We start from the raw sequence: 19770 nt of genomic DNA on the forward strand, positions 1-19770 counted from the left end.
TCTTACCTCTGTTAAATTAAAACAACTGCATAATTGTCTGTTTACTTATCACTTTTTGAGCTATATCCGGTGTCCCTTCCCACACAGTGATAAATACATGATTGGGGGGGGGGGTTAAAAATATAACAAAGGTTAAGAGAATAAATCTGGATATATATATACAAAAATATAAGCTTACATCATTCACTAAAACATAACGGGACTTAAACGTAGCCGTGTGTATTAATGTGCATGTAATTGACAAACAGCTACAGAGGATGATCAACGAGAATAGCGACATGGCCATCTGTATAACTAAAACTGCACGAATAGATTGGATATATATATATTATTGAAATAAAAGGTTTTGCATTTATAAGCCAATAAGTTAAGAAGCTTCAAACGGAAAAAAGAACACACACTATACTGCACTGCACACAAATCTAGCTATGCAGGCTACACGCGTTTGTATGTGTTTTTTATATTAAGTATTTTCTGAAAACGGTTGTAGACCACAAGGACATGTATATGTCGTGCAAACATGCACGACATATACATGTCCTTGTGGTATACCGCATGCATTTAAATAGGCTGTTTTTTGTATGTATTCTATACTTAGTATTTTCTGAAAACAAAAGTAGGTCATTTGAAAATATGTCGAGGAGAGCATGCATATCGTTTTATTATCGCATAGATAATTAATACACTAGTCAACACTCATTGCAATAATCAATTCATAAAGTGAACCTATTAAACTGCTTTATATGGTGGCATATTACGTAAGATAACATGATAGCGTTCGCGAATTGTTACCTGTTTAATAACCGCTTAATTTTCGCGATAATCATCTAGCAGTCTAGTTAATATTCGCGTTACCTTTTTGGTAAGATAAATATCATAAGACTAAGAACAGGCTTTAAAGTGTCCAGAACTGTCACCTACCTTTTTAGCTGTTCAACACTTAACAGGTTAACTAGCTATGGTTTTCGAATTCCTGACTTAAAAAGTAACATACTAACAAGTTAGCGTAATAGGATTCGTGTTACAAAAAAGTAACGCGAATATTAACCAGATAGCTAGCTAATTATCGCGAAAATTGAGTCGTTAACACAAAACATTCGCAAACGTTAATAGGTAATCTTACGGCAGTTATATGCCACCATAGTTTTACAAATTAAACAGAGACGCTAAAACTTGGAGTTCTGCCCAGACCAGGGACATGTATATATGATTTTTAGAAAATCAAGGGATATCGATTTCGGAATTCTTCGGCCTCACGTGGTATGAAACTGCGCAGTTTAATCGACGGAGAGCTATGAAGATAGACGGATAGCTATGCGTTTAAATCTTCTGTCATTACTGAGGTAGGCTTTCATTATTATATTGCATTATGCACCAGTCAATTGTACAACAGTTACAAATGACTGGTGCATTACTGTGTACATGTCTTACTTTTGTTACTGTATCTTTGACATATAGTAGCATATATGTTATTTTAAAATTGTATGATTTCCTATCCGCTGATAGTTGCTATGGTAACACACTGGTGCAGGGTGCACTAGCGGATCAAGGAGGGGTGGGGGCGCCCTAAATCGTCCATATTTCTTTTTATATAGGAGATAAAAAGGAATATAATAAAATATTCCCAAAAAGCACCATCTCGAATTAGGTATTGTTAAGATTTCCTTTGGGGAAGTTAAAAGGTTACGCCCCTAAGCTACGCCCCCTCTCACGTCGTTTCCTGGAGCCACTACTGGGGTGTGTTGTTATGCCGCACAATTTTGTCATCTTATATATTTTGCATGTATCTTAATAGATTTAATGTGCTTGTTAGCCACACGTATTGAATTGATGATACCATATATGGCGATAAGGAAAACCTGGGTGAAATTTGCGGGTTACGTATTAGTTATCTTTCATATTTTTAAAAATACGGAATATATTGCAAGCGAGCCGAAGGCGAGCGCAGCAATATGTTCCATATTTTTAACAAATATGAAAGATAACTTGCTTACAGTTTGTCACGTCCGCACACCTGGCAAAACGTTGACTGACAAACGCCGACTCCACCCAAAAATTGATTGACAAGCCAGGGAAATAATCTAGTGGCGCGGCACCGGTTCTTTGATGTCACGTGATGTCTGGTGCGGTACATGCAGACCTAAGAATTAAATTGTCGCAGTCTCGTGTTGGCTTTTGTTCTAAAAAGTTAGCGTCATGGACTTTACAATTCTGGATAGTGATAATGATTTCTTTAAAAACTTTTTGTTTGAAATGTTGTTGATTAATTTTGGTGTAAAATTTAATAAACACACAAGATATGTTCATATCAGGGACGAATTGCAGAATATGGGAAATATTTTTCAAATTTAAAACGAAATGCAGCAATCTCATTGGCTTTCAAAGTAGGACAAACTGTAATAAGTTGTTTCGTCTAGCAGCATGTTTTTTTTTTTGCATCTCGGGTTTGAAATGGCAATTATTTTCGGTAAAACTAAAAGTGTACAGTTATTTAAAGATTATTATCGCTGTCCAAGAAAAACCTAAAATTGTTCAGTTTGGGTAAGTTATGGCCTTTTGGACAAATATAGGGAAATACATGGAAAAGTCCTCACCCTTTACAAATATTATAGAATAATAGTATAATTCTTGTTAGTTATTACTAGTAACAGTACAGTTCCCCCATCATTATTAATAAGCTTGGGCTTACTTAATTATTTATTTTTATAAATATTTTTGTTGGAGGGGGGCGGGGCGGGGTATGGTCGTACGGTGTGACATAACAACGCACCCTGCCCCTGTGTGCAATGGCAGGACAACATTTGTACAAATCACAAAGTAGTAACAGCTAATATGTTTAAAATTATTTTATTATTAAATATTTAATACATTGAAGAAAAGAGACATGATTGTATGCAGTTTGTTTCCCCATAAAGATTGTTATCATCGGGTATAATGGTGGAATGATATCTTTTGCTCGTTGCTTTTGTTCGTTGCACTCCAGACTCCCGCATGTTTCTTTTTGAAGCGTATTGATGAAATTATTGATTTGCCTTTTCAATTTCGCAGGTTTACATTTATGTAACAAAGTCTGAGGTGTTAAAAGAACCATGGGTAAGTTTGCTTACTTTGAATAATCCACCACTTTTTTGTTAATTACCCAAACTCATTATCATGCCCCCCTTCGAAGAAGAAGGGTATATTGCTTTGCACAGGCATGTCGGTATGTCGGTCGGTCGGTCGGTCCGTCGGTAGACCAAAGCTTGTCCGAGTGATAACTCAACAATTCCTGCACCCATGGCCCTCAAACTTGACTTGGAGGTTGGGCCTGGCCAGAAGATGGTCCCTATTGATTTAAGGGGTCATTGGGCCAAAGGTCAAGGTCACAGTGACCTGGAATGGTAAAAGGTTATCCGAGTGATAACTTGACAATGGCTGCACCCATGGCTCTCAAACTTGATTTGGAAGTTGAGTCTGGCCAGAAGATTGTCCCTATTAATTTTAGGGTTCATTGGGCCAAAGGTCAAGGTCACAGTGACCTAGAATGGTAAAAGGTTGTCCGATTGATAACTCAACAATGCCTGCACCTATGGCCCTCAAACTTGACTTGGAGAATTGGCCTGACCAGGAGATGACACCTATGGTTTTGGGGGGTCATCTGGCCAAAGGTCAAGGTCACAGTGACCTGGAATGGTAAAAGGTTGTCCGAGTGATAACTTGACAATGGCTGCACCCATGGCCCTCAAACTTGATTTGGAGGTTGAGTCTGGCCAGAAGATTGTCCCTATTAATTTTAGGGGTCATTGGGCCAAAGGTCAAGGTCACAGTGACCTTGAATGATAAAAGGTTGTCCAAGTGATAACTCAACAATGCCTGCACCCATGGCCCTCAAACTTGACATGGAGGTTGGGCCTGACCAGTAGATGACCCTTATTGATTTTAGGGGTCAAAGGTCAAGGTCACAGTGACCTTGAAAGCAAACTCGACAATTCTTGGACCTATGGTCATCAAACTTGACATGAAGGTTGGGCCTGACCAGTAGATGACCCCAATCAACTTTGGGGGTCATCAGGCCAAGGTCAATGTCACAGTAAACTTTAACGCAAAAAAGTTAACAAATCTTCCCCCACTGATATCTCAACAATGCCTATGATCAATAAACTTGATATGGATGCTAAGCCTGACCAGTAGATCACCCTTATTGATTTTAGGATTCATAGAGCTAAAGGTCAAGGTCACAGTGATCTTGAATGGTAAAAGGTTGTCCGAGTGATAACTCAACAACGCCTGAACCCATGGCCTTCAAACTTGACTTGGAGTTGCATCTGACTTGTAGATGACCCCTTAAATCATAAGGGGTCATCGGGTCAACGGTCAAGGTCACAGTGACCTTGAACGAAAAAAACTTGTCTTGTGATAACTTGACAATGGCTGCACCCATGGCCCTCAAACTTAACATTTAGGTTTCTGGTGACCAGCTGATGACTCTGGATTTTGAGTTCATAGAGTCAAAGGTCATGACGGTCATAACACACTTTATCCTCACACTTTAATGGTCATAATCTTAAAACAGCAACAAATCAGCTGTCATTTCGGTCCATGCATATTTCATTCAATTGTCCATATAATCCTGACAACATGGCGCTCAGGGGGCATAATGTTTGACAAACATCATTTGTTTAGGTTCGAAAGGCAATGCATGTATTATTTACAAATGTACCATCGACCATTCCGGTCGATCCGACTTTGATGCGGGCGTGACTCATCTTCGCTTTTTGGTTTCAACTATGTTCAGTTCAAAGCACAGTACTTCATTGGAGGAAGATTAGCAAACTAAGGCCACACATATAGTTCATATGTGTAACGGCAAACGGCTATAACTTAAAAGCATTTTTATACGCCCGATTTTATAAAGTATTATTGTTTCACCTGCGGAGTAAGAGCGGGCGGGCATATGGGCGTTGTCCAGTATGTCATCCTATAAACAACATTCGAAGCCCATGTCCAGTTATCACCAAATTTGGTCAGAATGTGTATGGGCAGAATATCTCCATTAGGTTCGGTAATCAGCGATGTTGCCACCGTCACTCGAAGAGTTATAACCCTTGGATTGTAAAAAAATGTATTAACAGTGTCTTCTCTCTAAACAGGCTTAATTTGCGATAGTTTGCGCTCTTGTTTCTTAAGTAAGTTACATAATACGGTACAAAATGGCCTAGCAGTTCAGTTGACGGACGTTATTTAACAGATATCATAACTCAAGTACAACGTTAAACGACCAGTTCCTATTCCTGACAAAATTATAGATACACAGTAAGCTACATTTCACATTCGCTGTTGACTATTTTAGCGTTCGGGGGCAGGGGTGATGCGGTCCGGATGCGGCAGCCTCAGTTTAGCGCCATGAGACAACCGCCTTTGATTAGGCAGCTGAGGGGGATCCTTGCTGAGTACCCGGATGGAGGACAGATTCTGAAGGTGCGGGCTGCATATTATTTCGTTAATATTATGTATAAGCTTTGCATGTAGTCTTACACACATTTAATCCCTGTCACGCATTCGAAACCTTTCGTGCAACATGCGATTTGTCGAGATAACGTAGTTCTGCAGGTCGTAACTCAATGTCACCAACGCTCTATTTTTCATTCACCTGGTTGAGCTATTGTGGTCGCCCTATGGACGCCCTAAACCATAAGGCCCACACCATAAATACGACATTGATTTATGAAACTCAGTGTCATCTATTGGTCCCTTACGGATTTTGTTCAAATATAATGCATCAGTCAGTTGTAACCACGGCCCCCAGGTCCGGGGAATAGCGGGGACTTTGACTTTCAGTCTAGCCAAGCACTGGTAAAATCACCGCCCGGTAAAATCCCCGCCTTGCGGAAACGAACTTCTGGCTAATTCCCCGCCAAATGCCCCCGCACTCCAGGGACCATAGGTAAGGACCATTCCCCGCTATTTTTGACGCGAAGACATAACAACCGCATTCACTCGGCACTGCGGGGCCACCGGGAAGGTAAAAACAGGACCCATTTCCCCGGCTATCCCCGGCATACCCCTGGACCTGGGGGTGGGGACGTGGTTACAATTGACTGGTGCATTATGCCTCTAGGGTCAAAAGTGACACCAACACTGGGGTCGCGAGTTTTTTTTATATACTTACATACAAGTAGTTTTTTTTTAAATCTTCTTTGAAACCGCAAATCCAAGACCATCGAATCGGCTTAATATTTGGTATGCAGCCTCATGTGTGGTCATTGACCAAGAATGTTTAAGTTTTGTCACTGAGGTCAAAAGTGGCTCGCCCCAGTGGTCACAATTTTTGTAAAAAAGTTTGAAAATGTTCTCTGAAGGCGAAGACTTTTGATAATTGATAAATAACCTTATGCAGTGGTTGTTCGAATTATATCCCGGAGGTCAAAGTTTGACCCGTCCGTTGGGTCCAAAAGTTTCTACATTCTTTTAAAGTAAAATATTTGAAATCATTTTCACTCAAACCGCAAGTATGTAACATGCCCAAAGGGTCAAGATTAGGTTTTCTTTATATTAAGTAATTTCTTTGAAAATCTTTTTTGAAACAGCAAATCCTAGACCATTGATATTTGGTATGTAGTGGCATTTTACCCAGACAGTTTAAATAATGTCCAAGGTTTTCTGTATACTTATGTTAATAAAGAAATGTTTTTAAAAATCTCTTTGAAATCGCAAAGCAAGGCATAGCCTAGACCTTTGATACTTGGTCTCAGGTTTTCTGTATACACAATGTACTAATATAGTAAAATAGCAACGAATCACTTTCTAATCAACCACTAACTTTCTAAGAAACAAACGATTTTCTTAGCAACCAATAAACTCCTTAGCAACTTCTTTCTTCCATAGCAACCAATGACTTCCTTATCAACCAATGTCTTCCTTATTAACCCCATACTTAAATAGCAATAGGTAACATCCTAAGCAACCAATGTTTTCTTAAGCAACCACATACTTCCTTGGCAACCACACACATCCAATTAACCAATGACTTCCTTAGCAACCAGTTACTTTCTTAGAAACAAATGTCTCCTGTTAAAACTACTTACTTTCATCGAAACCAATGACTTCTTTTGCGACCAATGACTGTCAGATTAGCAATCACTCACTTCCATAGCAAACAAATATTTTTAAACCAGTGATTTTTTTAGCTTCTAACTTCATCCATAGCAAATATAGACTTCCTAAGCAACTCTCTTAGCAACCATACACTTACGCGAATACATGCATCGTAGCAACCATGATTTCTTGGCAACCAGTAGAAACCTTATTACCAAATTACTTACCTTAGTAGCCACTTACTTCTATAGCAACCGCTTACCTTCGTAGCATCCATGCAATGGCTTTCTAAGCAACCAATAACTACCTCAGTAGTTGTCTGTAGTTTTTCATATATAAATATTAACAACCAATTTCTTCCTCAGCAACCACTTACAACAAAACAGCCAATGACCACCATAGCAACCAATGGTTTTCATTGTAACAACTATATCCCTAAGCAACCTGATAAACCATCAAAAACTAGCAACCACTAAACACATCGCCATGAAGCAACTCCCTTCGTTACCTCTGACTTGTTGGTTTAATAATATGAACTTATATTACTCATTCATGTAAGGTTAAGGTGGCATTTTAGGACTACTTTTCTGTCAGATAGCAAAAAGAGTTAAATTCAAATATATAATCTTCCTGACCACTCATAATAATTTATTTGAGACTTCGTATCGGTTGCGGAAGTTATACTTTCGCCAGTGTACATTATTTTGAGTTACTCAAAGTTGTAATTATCTATACTCTGTACGTTGTCTTTATACGGACAAATGACTGTCTGTAAAGGGTAAATGAATCATTTAAAATTACTCATACATAAAATTCACTTTGCGTATTCCCCAGGAGTTGATACAAAACGCAGAGGACGCTGGTGCGCGAGATGTGAGCATTCTTCTGGATGCGGGGCGCACCAACAGGGATGCTGGGGACAAGGCGCCGGTTTACACCAAATTCTTCCAGGTAACAATCCTTGACCTCAAGCCTTCAGTCTTAAGTTCTCTATGGTCTCACGAAATGATTTGGTAAATAATGGATATTTGATGTTCCCAAACATTTGAAAAAGCTATGACTAATCGCATGTTTTTACGTTGCCTGCGACAAAAAGGGATCGTGCTGTCTGGCTTAGTCGTCTTCTAACACTTACTTTCCGTTTTTCTAAGTTTTGCATTTGTTACCGAATCTTCACCAAACTTGTTCACAATGTTTTGGCATAATATCTCCACCGATTTCGATCCAAATTTGAACGAACTCTGACCGCTCTCTTACTTTAGCGTTGTACTCAATATGTTTTTCAAGGTGCTACACTGTTTGAGGGCATAACATATCAAACAAGTTTGATTAACAGCCTGATCACACTATCCACTCTGTTTTTACGGTCCTTAAATTGTAACAATTATGCCCTCTTCGAAGAAGCGGTCGAATATGGCTTTGCTTCTGTCGGTCGGTCGGTAGACCAAACCTCGTCCGATTGATAACAAGATTACGCTTGGGCCCACATACAGTAGGGGAACTAGAAGCTATAAGACAAATATGTATGCTGAACGTTCGCTGTGCATTGCGTCATGCTATCAAACATTTTCTGAACTAGATCAAAGGCATAACTACTTGATTCAAATGGTTTACTTTTTGTTTTCGAAACATGCGATGAACAGATGCTAGCATTGGTTTAAAGATTAAGGTTGTGTTATAAAAAGGAATTATTGCATTTAAATGAGGGCATCTGGATTTGCTTTGGCGCGTAAATTTAGTAGTTTGGCATCCCCGACAGGCGTCATATCCGATTTTCGGTATTCTAGAGTACTTTGTCATTTACGGACACACCTTATGCTTAAATGCCTAGTTTAATCCTTCTATAAGTGACCCCCCCCCCACCTCCAAAAAATAAAAAATAATAAAAATAATATTGTACACAATGTCTGTGTTTTGATCTTAATCTAAATGTCTATATGTAAGTGTCTTATCAGATTTCCGATCTGTATATCATGCTGTGCAGTTTTGAGTTTTTTTTAGAAATGGGCCCTAAATGACACTGAACCAACAAACAAATAAACAGGAAACTGGCCCCTACTGTGACATCAGTGCAATTAGCAGGATTATGTTCTGCAGAGGATTGTTTAAATATGGTAGTTCCATTTCACAAAACTCAATCTGTACATAACGGCATCCAGTATGTGCGTATAAAGCTATGTCATACATGTATATAGAATGCAGGTTCCAGTCCCGTGCGTATATTGCCATGAATCTGTACATTACAGACAACCTCCTTGTGTGAATATAGGCATACAATATGTATATTGGAAGTCCCAGCCAATGCTTGTATAACGATGGAATATGTACATTATAACTAGGGATGGAAACCGGATACCAAATCGGTATCCGGATATTCGTATCAAGTATTCGAATACTATCCGGATACTCGTATCAAATTGTTTTCATAATAAGTAAATTTCCTATTATATGTCACCCACCTTCTGTTATTTGACACAAGTGTCCACTTAATTTATAATTCGTCATATGGCAATTTCACTTTTTCATTCATTCTTTCTCAATCTTAATAATTTATAATGTATCAATCAAAGCTAAACAACTCATTTTACGTCATAAAACTCACGATGAATACCACATAAACACCTCGCGAATTTGATAGTCACTTCGGCCGAGGTGGTTGCTTGGTTACTGCCACGAGCTTTCGAGTTTGTTATTTATCAGCAGGTTTCATGTTAAATGACGCTTTGATTATTTGATTAGTCGATTGTATTTTTATTTCATTATATTGTTTGATTTAATGCAATACCTACAATTTCTGCGGTGTTTTTTGATGAAGGATATAATTGCGGAAAAGATAAGAAGACAAAAAGACGATCTGATTTTTCTTTATTTACATGCGTGTACTTTTTTTATTCATCAATAAACTAAACATGTTTACATATCGTATAAAAAAAATAGTGGACATGGTGACGTCAAGAGTTGTCTGCCTTATGGTGGACTTTGAAGGCGTATTCGGTGGACTGCATACGGGGTGTTTTTTCATGTGATTTCTAAGATTTGAAGTTCCACCACAATATACCAGTTTAACATTACACAGTTGACACACAACACTTTTACCATCCTCGGATTTTGTGAAATACTTCCAAAAACTTGAAGTCAATGTTGGAGGCATATTTCCGTTGTCATGATACAGGAATAACGATTAATAATTCAAAACACAATTACAAGATGCAAAATTATGGAAATTTGATTGAAAAGTGAAAAAATAAACAAATTTGTTTTTATATTTATTGTTCAGATAGCAATAATTTCTTCATGCATATTCATCAAAAATACGATTGGTCATTAAAAGCTTTGATTGCACGACCCTTATCTTGTGATTGGACGATCAATTCCTGCGGATTAATGATCAATCCGTTTAATTTCAACTAGTGCCAATTAGTGTCAATTAAGCACATCTGATATCATAAAACAACATTTGTCATTGTAAACAAGGTCATAGAACTTCACAGGGTGCTGCACAAGGACACACTATCACGCCTGTGTACAAACACCAAATTAGCAGACGATTTGTGACACATACCCACTTCGCGACAGACACTGTTGATCACCTGAAATATTTCATCTGAAAAGTTTTATAACAATTGCTATGTCTCTGCTAAGCTATTTCATTGAAATTTTAATTCTTAACGAATATTCGAATACCCATTTTGGTATCCGAATACTTGCGTGATATCCGGATATCCGAATACTCGGATATTCGCTTCCATCCCTAATTATAACTCAATTCCTTGTGCTGTTGCATAACAATAAATATGTACGCTACAAATCTCCGCTCTTTGCGTTAACAAACTGTAAACAATAGATATGTTGATTGCATACACCCGCTCTGAGAGCGTTTGGCGATAATTACAAATTACAGGTCTTTGCTTTGTTTGTGAATAACGAAGAAATATGTACGCTGCAGGTGATCGCTGATCGTGTTTAATGATAGAAGTTGAACCGGTCCCGCTTTGTACTCGAATTTCGATGAAATTTGAAAACTACAAGTTTCGAGTTGTGTGTGTCTAACAATGAAATCTGTATTTCACGGGCCCCGCTCTGTGCATATTACAATTAAATGTGTGCATTGCATGTACCGCTTTGTCGTATATCATAAGCGATTGTGTCTGTATATTGTAGGTACTCTTTGTGTGGGTATCAATTCCACTGTACGTATATAACGAAGAAAAATGTATAATATAACCGTAACCACTCAATTCTTTTATAACAAAAGGATATGTATACTACATTTTGATATGCGTGTACAACGAAGTGAATTTACAGTGAATCATCTTGCGCTCTATACAGTGATAAACCCCGGTATGCGTTTGTAACGATATGATACATTAGGGTTATTATGCCCCCTTTCGAAGAAGATGGATATATTGCTTTGCACATGTCGGTCGGTCGGTCCGTCGGTAGACCAAAGCTTGTCCGAGTGATAACTCAACAATTCCTGGACTTATGGTCATCAAACTTGACATGAAGGTTGGACCTGATTAGTAGATGACCCCTATTGATTTTAGGGCTCATTAGGTCAAAGGTCAAGGTCACAGTGACCTTTAATGGTAAAAGGATTGTAAAGCTTGTCCAAGTGATCACTCCACAATGTCTAGACCTATGACCAACAGACTTGATAAGGAAGTTGGGCCTGACCAGTAGATGACCCTATTGTTTTTGGGGGTCAACGGGCCAAAGGTCAAGGTCACAGTGACCTTAAATGGTAAAAGGTTGTCCGTGTGATAACTCAACCATGCCTGCACCCATGGCCCTCATACTTGACTTGGTGTCTGGGCCTGACCAGTAGATGACTCCTATTGTTTTTGGGGGTCTTCGGGCCAAAGGTCAAGGTCACAGTGACCTTGAATGGTAAAAGGTTGTCCGTGTGATAACTCGACAATGCCTGCTTTCATGGCCCTCATACTTGACTTGGAGGTTGGGCCCGATCAGTATTGTTTTTGGGGGTCATCGGGCCAAAGGTCAAGGTAAAAGCGACCTTGAATGGTAAATAGGTTGTCCGTGTGATAACTCAACAATGCCTGCAACAGTGGCCCACATACTTGATTTGGAGGTTAGGCCTGACCAGTAGATGACCCCTATTGTTTTGGGGTCATCAGGCCAAAGGTCAAGGACACTGTGACCTTGAATGGTAAAAGGTTGTCCGTGTGATAACTCGACAATGTCTGCACCCATTGCCCTCAAACATGACTTGGAGGTTGGGCCTGACCATTAGATGACCTCTATTATTTTTGGGGGTCATCGGGCCAACGGTCAAAGTCACAGTGACCTTGAATGTTAAAAGGTTGTCCGTGTGATAACTCGACACTGCCTGCACCCATGGCCCTCATATTTGACTTGATGGTAGGGCCTGACCAGTAGATAACCCCAATTGATTTAAGGGGTCATTGGGCCAAAGGTCAAGGTCACAGTGACCTTGTATGATAAAAGGTTGTCCGAGTGATAACTCAACAATGCCTGCACCCATGGCCCTCAAACTTGACTTGGAGGTTGGGCCTGACCAGTAGATGACCCCTATTGATTTAAGGGGTCAGGTCAAGGTCACAATGACCTTGAAAGCAAGCTCAACAATTCCTGGACCTATGGTCATCAAACTTGACATGAAGGTTGGGCCTGACCAGTAGATGACCCCTAATGAGTTTGGGGGTCATCGGGCCAAGGTCAAGGTCACAGTAACCTTTAACGCAAAAAGGTTAAGAAATCTTCTCCCAGTGATATCTCAACAATGCCTGAAACTATGATAATCAAACTTGACATGGAAGTTGGACCTGACCAGTAGATGACCCTTATTGATTTTAGGAGTCATCGGGTCAAAGGTCAAGTTCACAGTGACCCTGAATGCGAAAATGTTTCGAGTGATAACTCGACAATGCCTGCACCTATGGCCCTCGAACTTGACATGCGTCTGACCTGTAGATGACCCCATATGATTTTAGGGGTCATCAGGTCAAAGGTCAAGGTCACAGTGACATTGAACGAAAAAAGCTTGTCTGTGTGATAACTTGTCAATGCCTGCACCTATGGCCCTAAAAATTGACATTTAGATTTTTGGTGACCAGCTGATGACTCCTATGGATTTTGAGGTCATAGAGTCAAAGGTCATGATCATAACACACTATATCCTCAAACTTGCAATGGTCATTATCTTAAAACTGCCTCAACGGCATCCAATGTCAGTGACAAATCAGCTGTGAGTTCGGACCATGCATATTTCATTCAATTGCCCATATAACCCTGACAACATGGCGCTCAGGGGGGGGGGGCATAATGTTTGACAAACATCTCTTGTTAGTACTGCGTTTTGATCCGGGAGCTTGTATTCGACTCGAGTCTTTTGCAGATTCGGATTTCACGAGGCAAAAATTCCACGAGAGTCGAATAAGACATTCCAGATCAAAACGAAGTACTAATAACCCTTTATTATATACTATTTAAATCACTTAAAAGCCACATATTTTCATAATTAATGTCATTTTAACGATGCACTATTTTGTTTTATGACGTCATTTTAACATCGCGCAACGATACTTGCTATGACGTGACGTCACAAGAGTGAAATAAGGCCGTAATGCTCTGGCCGCGATTTTTCGAAACTTCTTAAGCTTAACAGGCTTAAGTAGCTAATTTCAATTAGCTAAAATACATACTTAAATTGAACTTTTATGACAGGAAAATGGTTGATTGTGATAAGCATAAATTTAATTCCTATCCAAAATATTAAAGTTTTTAAAGAAGTAAATATTACGCAAATTATTGAAAAACAAAAATAGCGAGCTTAGCTAAATCCTGCTATAAGAGACTTAAGAAGTTTCGAGAAATTGGGCCCAGGAGTGTAATACGGACTAACGTATTTATCAATATGTATTGCGTGTGGATTTATTTAAGGAATGAATTGCGGGGTTGATGTCATTATCGGGGTATGAACGCAATTGGGTTGGTCAATGTGTGTGGAGTCCGAAGGACTCCACGCGTACTTTGACCAACCCAATTGCGTTCATATCCCCGATAATGACATCAACCCCGCAATTCATTCCTTATATTTACACAAATAGATCACTATTTCATTCAAGAATTGTTTAAAAAATACTTCATTTCATTTAAGAAAACCTTTTAGTAATCCGTTCTTACCCATTCTGTAAATAGAACGACCCGACTATAACCGGAAACATTTTTTTCAAATGACGTGACAATAACGCGGGAAAAGATCAACCACTTGAAATCACTTTAAAACGTAAAATTGAAACACTTCTGGTACCAATATATTTAAAATATAATAAACTAACAATTTTAAAAATGTTGATCTATATTTTACGGGACCTGCAGACACAATACAACCAATAGCAAGATCAGTAGCTTTCATGTATATTGTTATGCAATGAATTACGATCCGAACATATCCGAAGATGTTGCGTTCATCGATTGATGAACGCAATTGCCGAAAAGCAGTTTATTTAAGGAATGGAAGTTGAGGTGTAAATATGATGGGTATATAATTATTTACTTAAAAGGTAACTGTTCTAAGGTCAGAATCCCGATCTTGGCCTGTTAATCATGAGAAAAATGCTCCTTGTTTATGGCCTGATGTACCGATCATATGCTATGGTGGTTTATAGCCACAGCATTGGCTCATTGTATGACATCCACTCTGTCGGCGTATAACAAAGGATGTAGTAATTTACATTACTTTGGCTTTGTGTATTTACGTGTATAACGTTGGCTGTTTACATTTCAGGCTCCCGCACTTTGCGTGTATAACGATGCAGTATTCACGGAACAGGACTGGGAGGGCATTACGATGATATACAGCAGCATAAAAGAGGAGGACAAATCTAAAGTCGGTAGATTCGGGCTCGGATTCAAGTCTGTGTTTCACATTACAGGTAGCTTACTGGCCATCTTTTGAAATGATTTGTTCGCTGTGTCCTTTCAGATTTGTTATATCTGTTAATTTCGGTTGGGATTTAAGAATATTATAAACCTCACACTTGTGTTGCTTCACCGTCAATCATAGTGTCCTTCCATATTTGTTCTATCTGTTGATTGCTTTTGGGAATTAAGAATAACTTCACACTTCTGTTTGCTGTGATAGGGCGTGTCGTTGTAATAGTCAAGGTTCAGTATTCACTAACGTCCTTAGTTCGTCGTTTAAACTCGAGGAAAAGTCTATTTTTTATAAACTCCAGGACAAAAGAAACACCACACCTTTGTATGAAGTGAAAAATATAACTTTGTAAGATATATATTTTAACAATAACAATTTGATAGGAGCGAAAACTATCAACAAGCGCATACACAATTTATTTGATTAAACAGCAGCGTTGATTGATAAAAGACGTCGGAACGGAAGAGGCAGGTAAAGTTTTCTCATGAGCTTTAATAATGAGTATGCCCACCCCACGTTGGAGACATTTTCTTACTCTGGACGGCATTGATCGACACAAACATCGCACCACTTGCCGCGGAATAAGAGCCCATTCCTCTCTCAATGTGTTGTCAAGCTCATAAACGACTTCCTAATTCATCCCACACATGTTCAATAGGTTCTAGATCCGGGCCATTCTAGAGTATTAAATATGGTTTATGGCACCCCACACCCTCTCCATATCGACCAGTTTTAAGAATGACGTTCCTGTTGAATCGTTCCCCTCGTCGACAATACACTCGCTCAGCCATCAGTGTGGAACAAGTTAAAGCGTGATTCACCACTAACACAAAATTGTTCCAATCACGCCTTCGAAGATGATTCTGAGCCCAGTGACGCCTCGCTCTTCGATGACGTTCCGAAAGATTGGGTCAAAAGCACATGAAAGCACTTCGCGCAAATGACGGCGTATGTATGTACGTCTTGACGGGGAGTGGTGCACCTGAGCTTTACCATCCTAGTATCCCTAAATATTCTCACAAGAAGCACAATAGTCGTTCTACTCACATTTAACCGAGTTGCGACAAAAGACTGAGAAACACCAGCATCGAGTTGGCCTTAAATCCTATTCCGATTTTCACAATTTAAACGTGGCATTTTAAATTTCGCTAACTTTTGATTTTTTTTTCGTTTAATCGACTGTAAATGTTTAATGAAACACCATAAGGTCTTAAAACGACACATTCTATGACGATTTTCGATTATCACCGATGTGCACGTGCATGCATAAGCAATGAAGCCGTTAAAAAAAGAAATCACGTGTACATTTAGAGAAAGACAAGTTATGGGGACATCTTTTCGATCTCCACGTTTGTTTATTGACAAATTGGTGTCATTACAATGTATACATGAAGCGTTTCTTTTTTCCTGGAGTTTATATACATGTAATTGTTACAGCTAGATCATTAATGATGATAAGTACCGAGCATTTCTATCTTAAATAACAGGATTTACCATGCTTCATATTCTCAGTGAATATGACCCCTGGTTTACCATACAATTGGTCTATTTTCATGAATAGCATTTCTTCAACAGCCCCATTCAAGTTTTAATACAATGCCTGTGTTTACACAATTTCCCTCTAAAATAAGAAGATACCATGCACATGGCAATGCAAGGGTATGGGGCAATGTATTGTCTCTTCTTTACAGACTACCCTTGTATCATCAGCGGAGACAAAATGTTGTTGATTGATCCGCAACAACCGACTGACAGAGTGAATGCCTTCTTTGAAATACCTTTGATGCACGATCCCTGGGAGGGACTTGACATGAACGATTTTTACAATGGCCTTGGTGGATATTTTGGCGTAGATCAGCGTATGATTAGTGATGGACATTTCAACGGAACGTTGTTCTGGTTTCCTTTAAGGGAAAGAGCGTCCCCTTTGTCTGACACATTGTACGACGAACGCAAGATTCTTGATCTTTTGGATGGCTTGAAGTCTGAGGCACCTAGCATCCTCATTTTCTTAAGAAACCTGGAATCGCTGACAGTTTTTACAGCGAAAGAATGTTATCAACGTACATCAACATTCGGTACGCATGAACACAACAGAAAACGGCCTAGTTTTCATGTACGCATCAAAGATGCTGAGCACCAGGTTCGACATGCAAGGGAAGAGTTTATTGCCAAAATGGACACAAACAGTAGTGATGTCACAAGTATGACAGATTACTGCATAGAAGTTACAACAGATGGACAGGTTACAGATTACTATTGGGCTGTGTTAAACTACTTTGTTGGCACTTCTGCCTCTGGACAATTTCTAACACTAATCAATGACAAAGACATAAGCATGAGTCCTTGTGTTTCCATTGCTGTTTCTTTAGATCAGTCTCGTCAACAGTTTGAGGGACATATATATTGCTTCATGCCTTTACCGAAAGAAGGATCAAAGCTTACCGGTTTACCTTTTCATGTGAACGGATTCTTTGCGCTAAGCCAAAACAGACACCATCTAAAATGGGTTACAGATGAACAGAAGATGCAGAAAATATATGACAAAAATGTTTTATGGAATCAATATATGGTGACTGAGGCATTGCCAAAGACATTCAAAGCAATATATCTCTATCTGGTACATCGCGCCCAGCGAAATGGAAACCCAAATGAGGATATAATGAATATCAATAGACTCATTCCTGATTTTCCAAATGTCTTGGACAAGTGGAGACAATTCATGTTCAATGCTTTAAGCTTGGTCAAGTCTGAGAAGATCTTCTTCTGCAGACATTTAAACGCTTGGATTCCATTGCAGCAGAGTATATTTGCCTCGTTTGATAATTTACCAAGACATCTTGACCACGTTCGTTCTTCGGTGAAGAAATGTTTACAATACATGGGCCAATATCTTGTTGAAGTGCCAGATGAAACTGTTGCTACATTCAAACAATTATTTCCTGGACAAGTAACGGACGTGACACCTTTACTGTTGGCTAGATACATGAAACAAAATATGAAGTACATGGATTTGGACGACAAGGCGAAACTGAATATTCTCGAATACCTTGTCTCCGATGCTGATAACACAAAGCTTGAAAATTTACACCTGATACTGCTTGCGTCGCGTGATTGGGCTGCGTTTCACCAACGGGGAGAGCCGATCTACATTTGCGATGAGAAGATCATATCCCTGTTTCCGTTGCTGACAAACAGGTTTCTTGCTCCAGATGCAAGGGAGACCGTTTACAAATCAGGTACGTAGAAAAGATTGAATCTAAGGATTGTTAATTCATATTCTCCTGTTGTTCTCCCGCTAGATTCAAATTATAGTACGAAAGATAAAAAAATAATTATATTGACTTATTATGTCCATGCGAATCAATACAGTCTTGCAAATGTCGGTTTTTTGTTAGATTAACTATCTGGCACAACTCTTCCTGTTTAATTAATACAACAATGCTTTGTAGACATTTTTAAAACGGACAACAAAATAATTTGGAGATCACCAAAGCGTGTTTAAGCGTGTTTCCGTCAACCACTTTTAAACTTCCTAAAAACTTACCTCTAGTTCCATCTGCAATTGTTTTCAACAATACAGATTTAAATACCTTCGTCCTTAAAACTGTATAAAACATAAACTGGAATGAAAACTATATGTTGAGTGTAAATAAGCAATGCAAAAACATTTTTTATCATAACTAGTACATGCGATTTTGACTGTTCCCTTCTTATAGTTGATAGCAAATATTGAAGTCTGGATAATTCAAGCATGTCAAAAATCTGAACATTATTGTATTGAAGGGTTGTTTCAACTCACGGAAATCACAGAGACTGCAATTAAAACATTACTTCAAGAAACGATGTCGAGATACCTTGATTGTACCGATACAGTTAGCGACAGTTCACCGATAAATGTCCAGTGGCTAGAAAACGTTTGGAGAGTCATTGGAAGAAACATTGAAAACTTCGCTTCCTTGTCGCTGGTGCCATATCTGCAAAGTGGAAGCTTTCTCAACAAGTACAGAGTCAAGTTGATTCCTTTAAGCACCCCATGCTTGGTCCTTGGTGCATGCCGTGGCGCTACGATTTCAAAAGAGCTTGTTCGTCCTTTGGAGCTTCTTGGCATTACCGTTTTACCAGATGTGCCATCTTTTGTGCATCAATATGCGGGACATTTTTTAATCCACCGTACTTAGAAAATCTCGTACAGATATTGAATGAAATTGCGGATTCTGACAATCAAGAGAATCACATGGCCAATTTCAACGAACTCTCAAATGATGCAGACAAAGAAAATTTATTCTATTTTCTTACACAAAGTTCGACATTAAACGAAAATGGAAAAACGTTCATAACATCGTTGAACATATTCCCTGTTGTGCACGATAGTAAAACAAAAGACATTCAGCGACTTGAGGGCAGTCAACAAGTTTGTCGAATTACTGGTTTTAAAAAAAGTTCCAAACAATGTGACGTTACCTTTCCCGTGTGTACTGGCCGGGGACCAGCAAAGACGATTTCTCCAAACATTAGGGGTAACCGAACTCACTCTCGAGCAACTTCTTGAAAAGAAATTAATGAAACTGTCGTCTGTGAAGGGCTATACTGAAGAAAATAAAATTATTATGGAATTCTTCCTCTCTAAAATTGGGTCGTTTCAGAGCAATTCTCGTCTCTTGGAGTTGGCAGCGAAAATACCATTTCTATTGATAGGGAACGTACGCGTCAAAGCTTCGGACTTATTTGATTCATTGGATAGAAATATCGAACGACTCTTCGTTGGACAAGAC

General features: G+C 39.0%; 1 protein-coding gene across 1 annotated transcript; it reads left to right on the forward strand.

The window, feature by feature from the left end:
- The first annotated feature begins 1271 nt into the window (after nucleotides 1-1271).
- On the forward strand, nucleotides 1272-19176 carry LOC128244414 (sacsin-like). Its single transcript, XM_052962424.1, has 7 exons — nucleotides 1272-1343; nucleotides 3049-3093; nucleotides 5330-5457; nucleotides 7909-8025; nucleotides 14846-14993; nucleotides 16687-18234; nucleotides 18782-19176. Exons 2-7 carry the CDS (start codon nucleotides 3090-3092, stop codon nucleotides 19174-19176), a joined length of 2340 nt encoding a protein of 779 aa, XP_052818384.1. The 5' UTR covers nucleotides 1272-1343; nucleotides 3049-3089.
- The last annotated feature ends 594 nt before the right edge of the window (nucleotides 19177-19770 follow it).

Source organism: Mya arenaria, chromosome 8, assembly GCF_026914265.1.
Source record: "Mya arenaria isolate MELC-2E11 chromosome 8, ASM2691426v1".
Lineage (NCBI taxonomy): Eukaryota > Metazoa > Mollusca > Bivalvia > Myida > Myidae > Mya > Mya arenaria.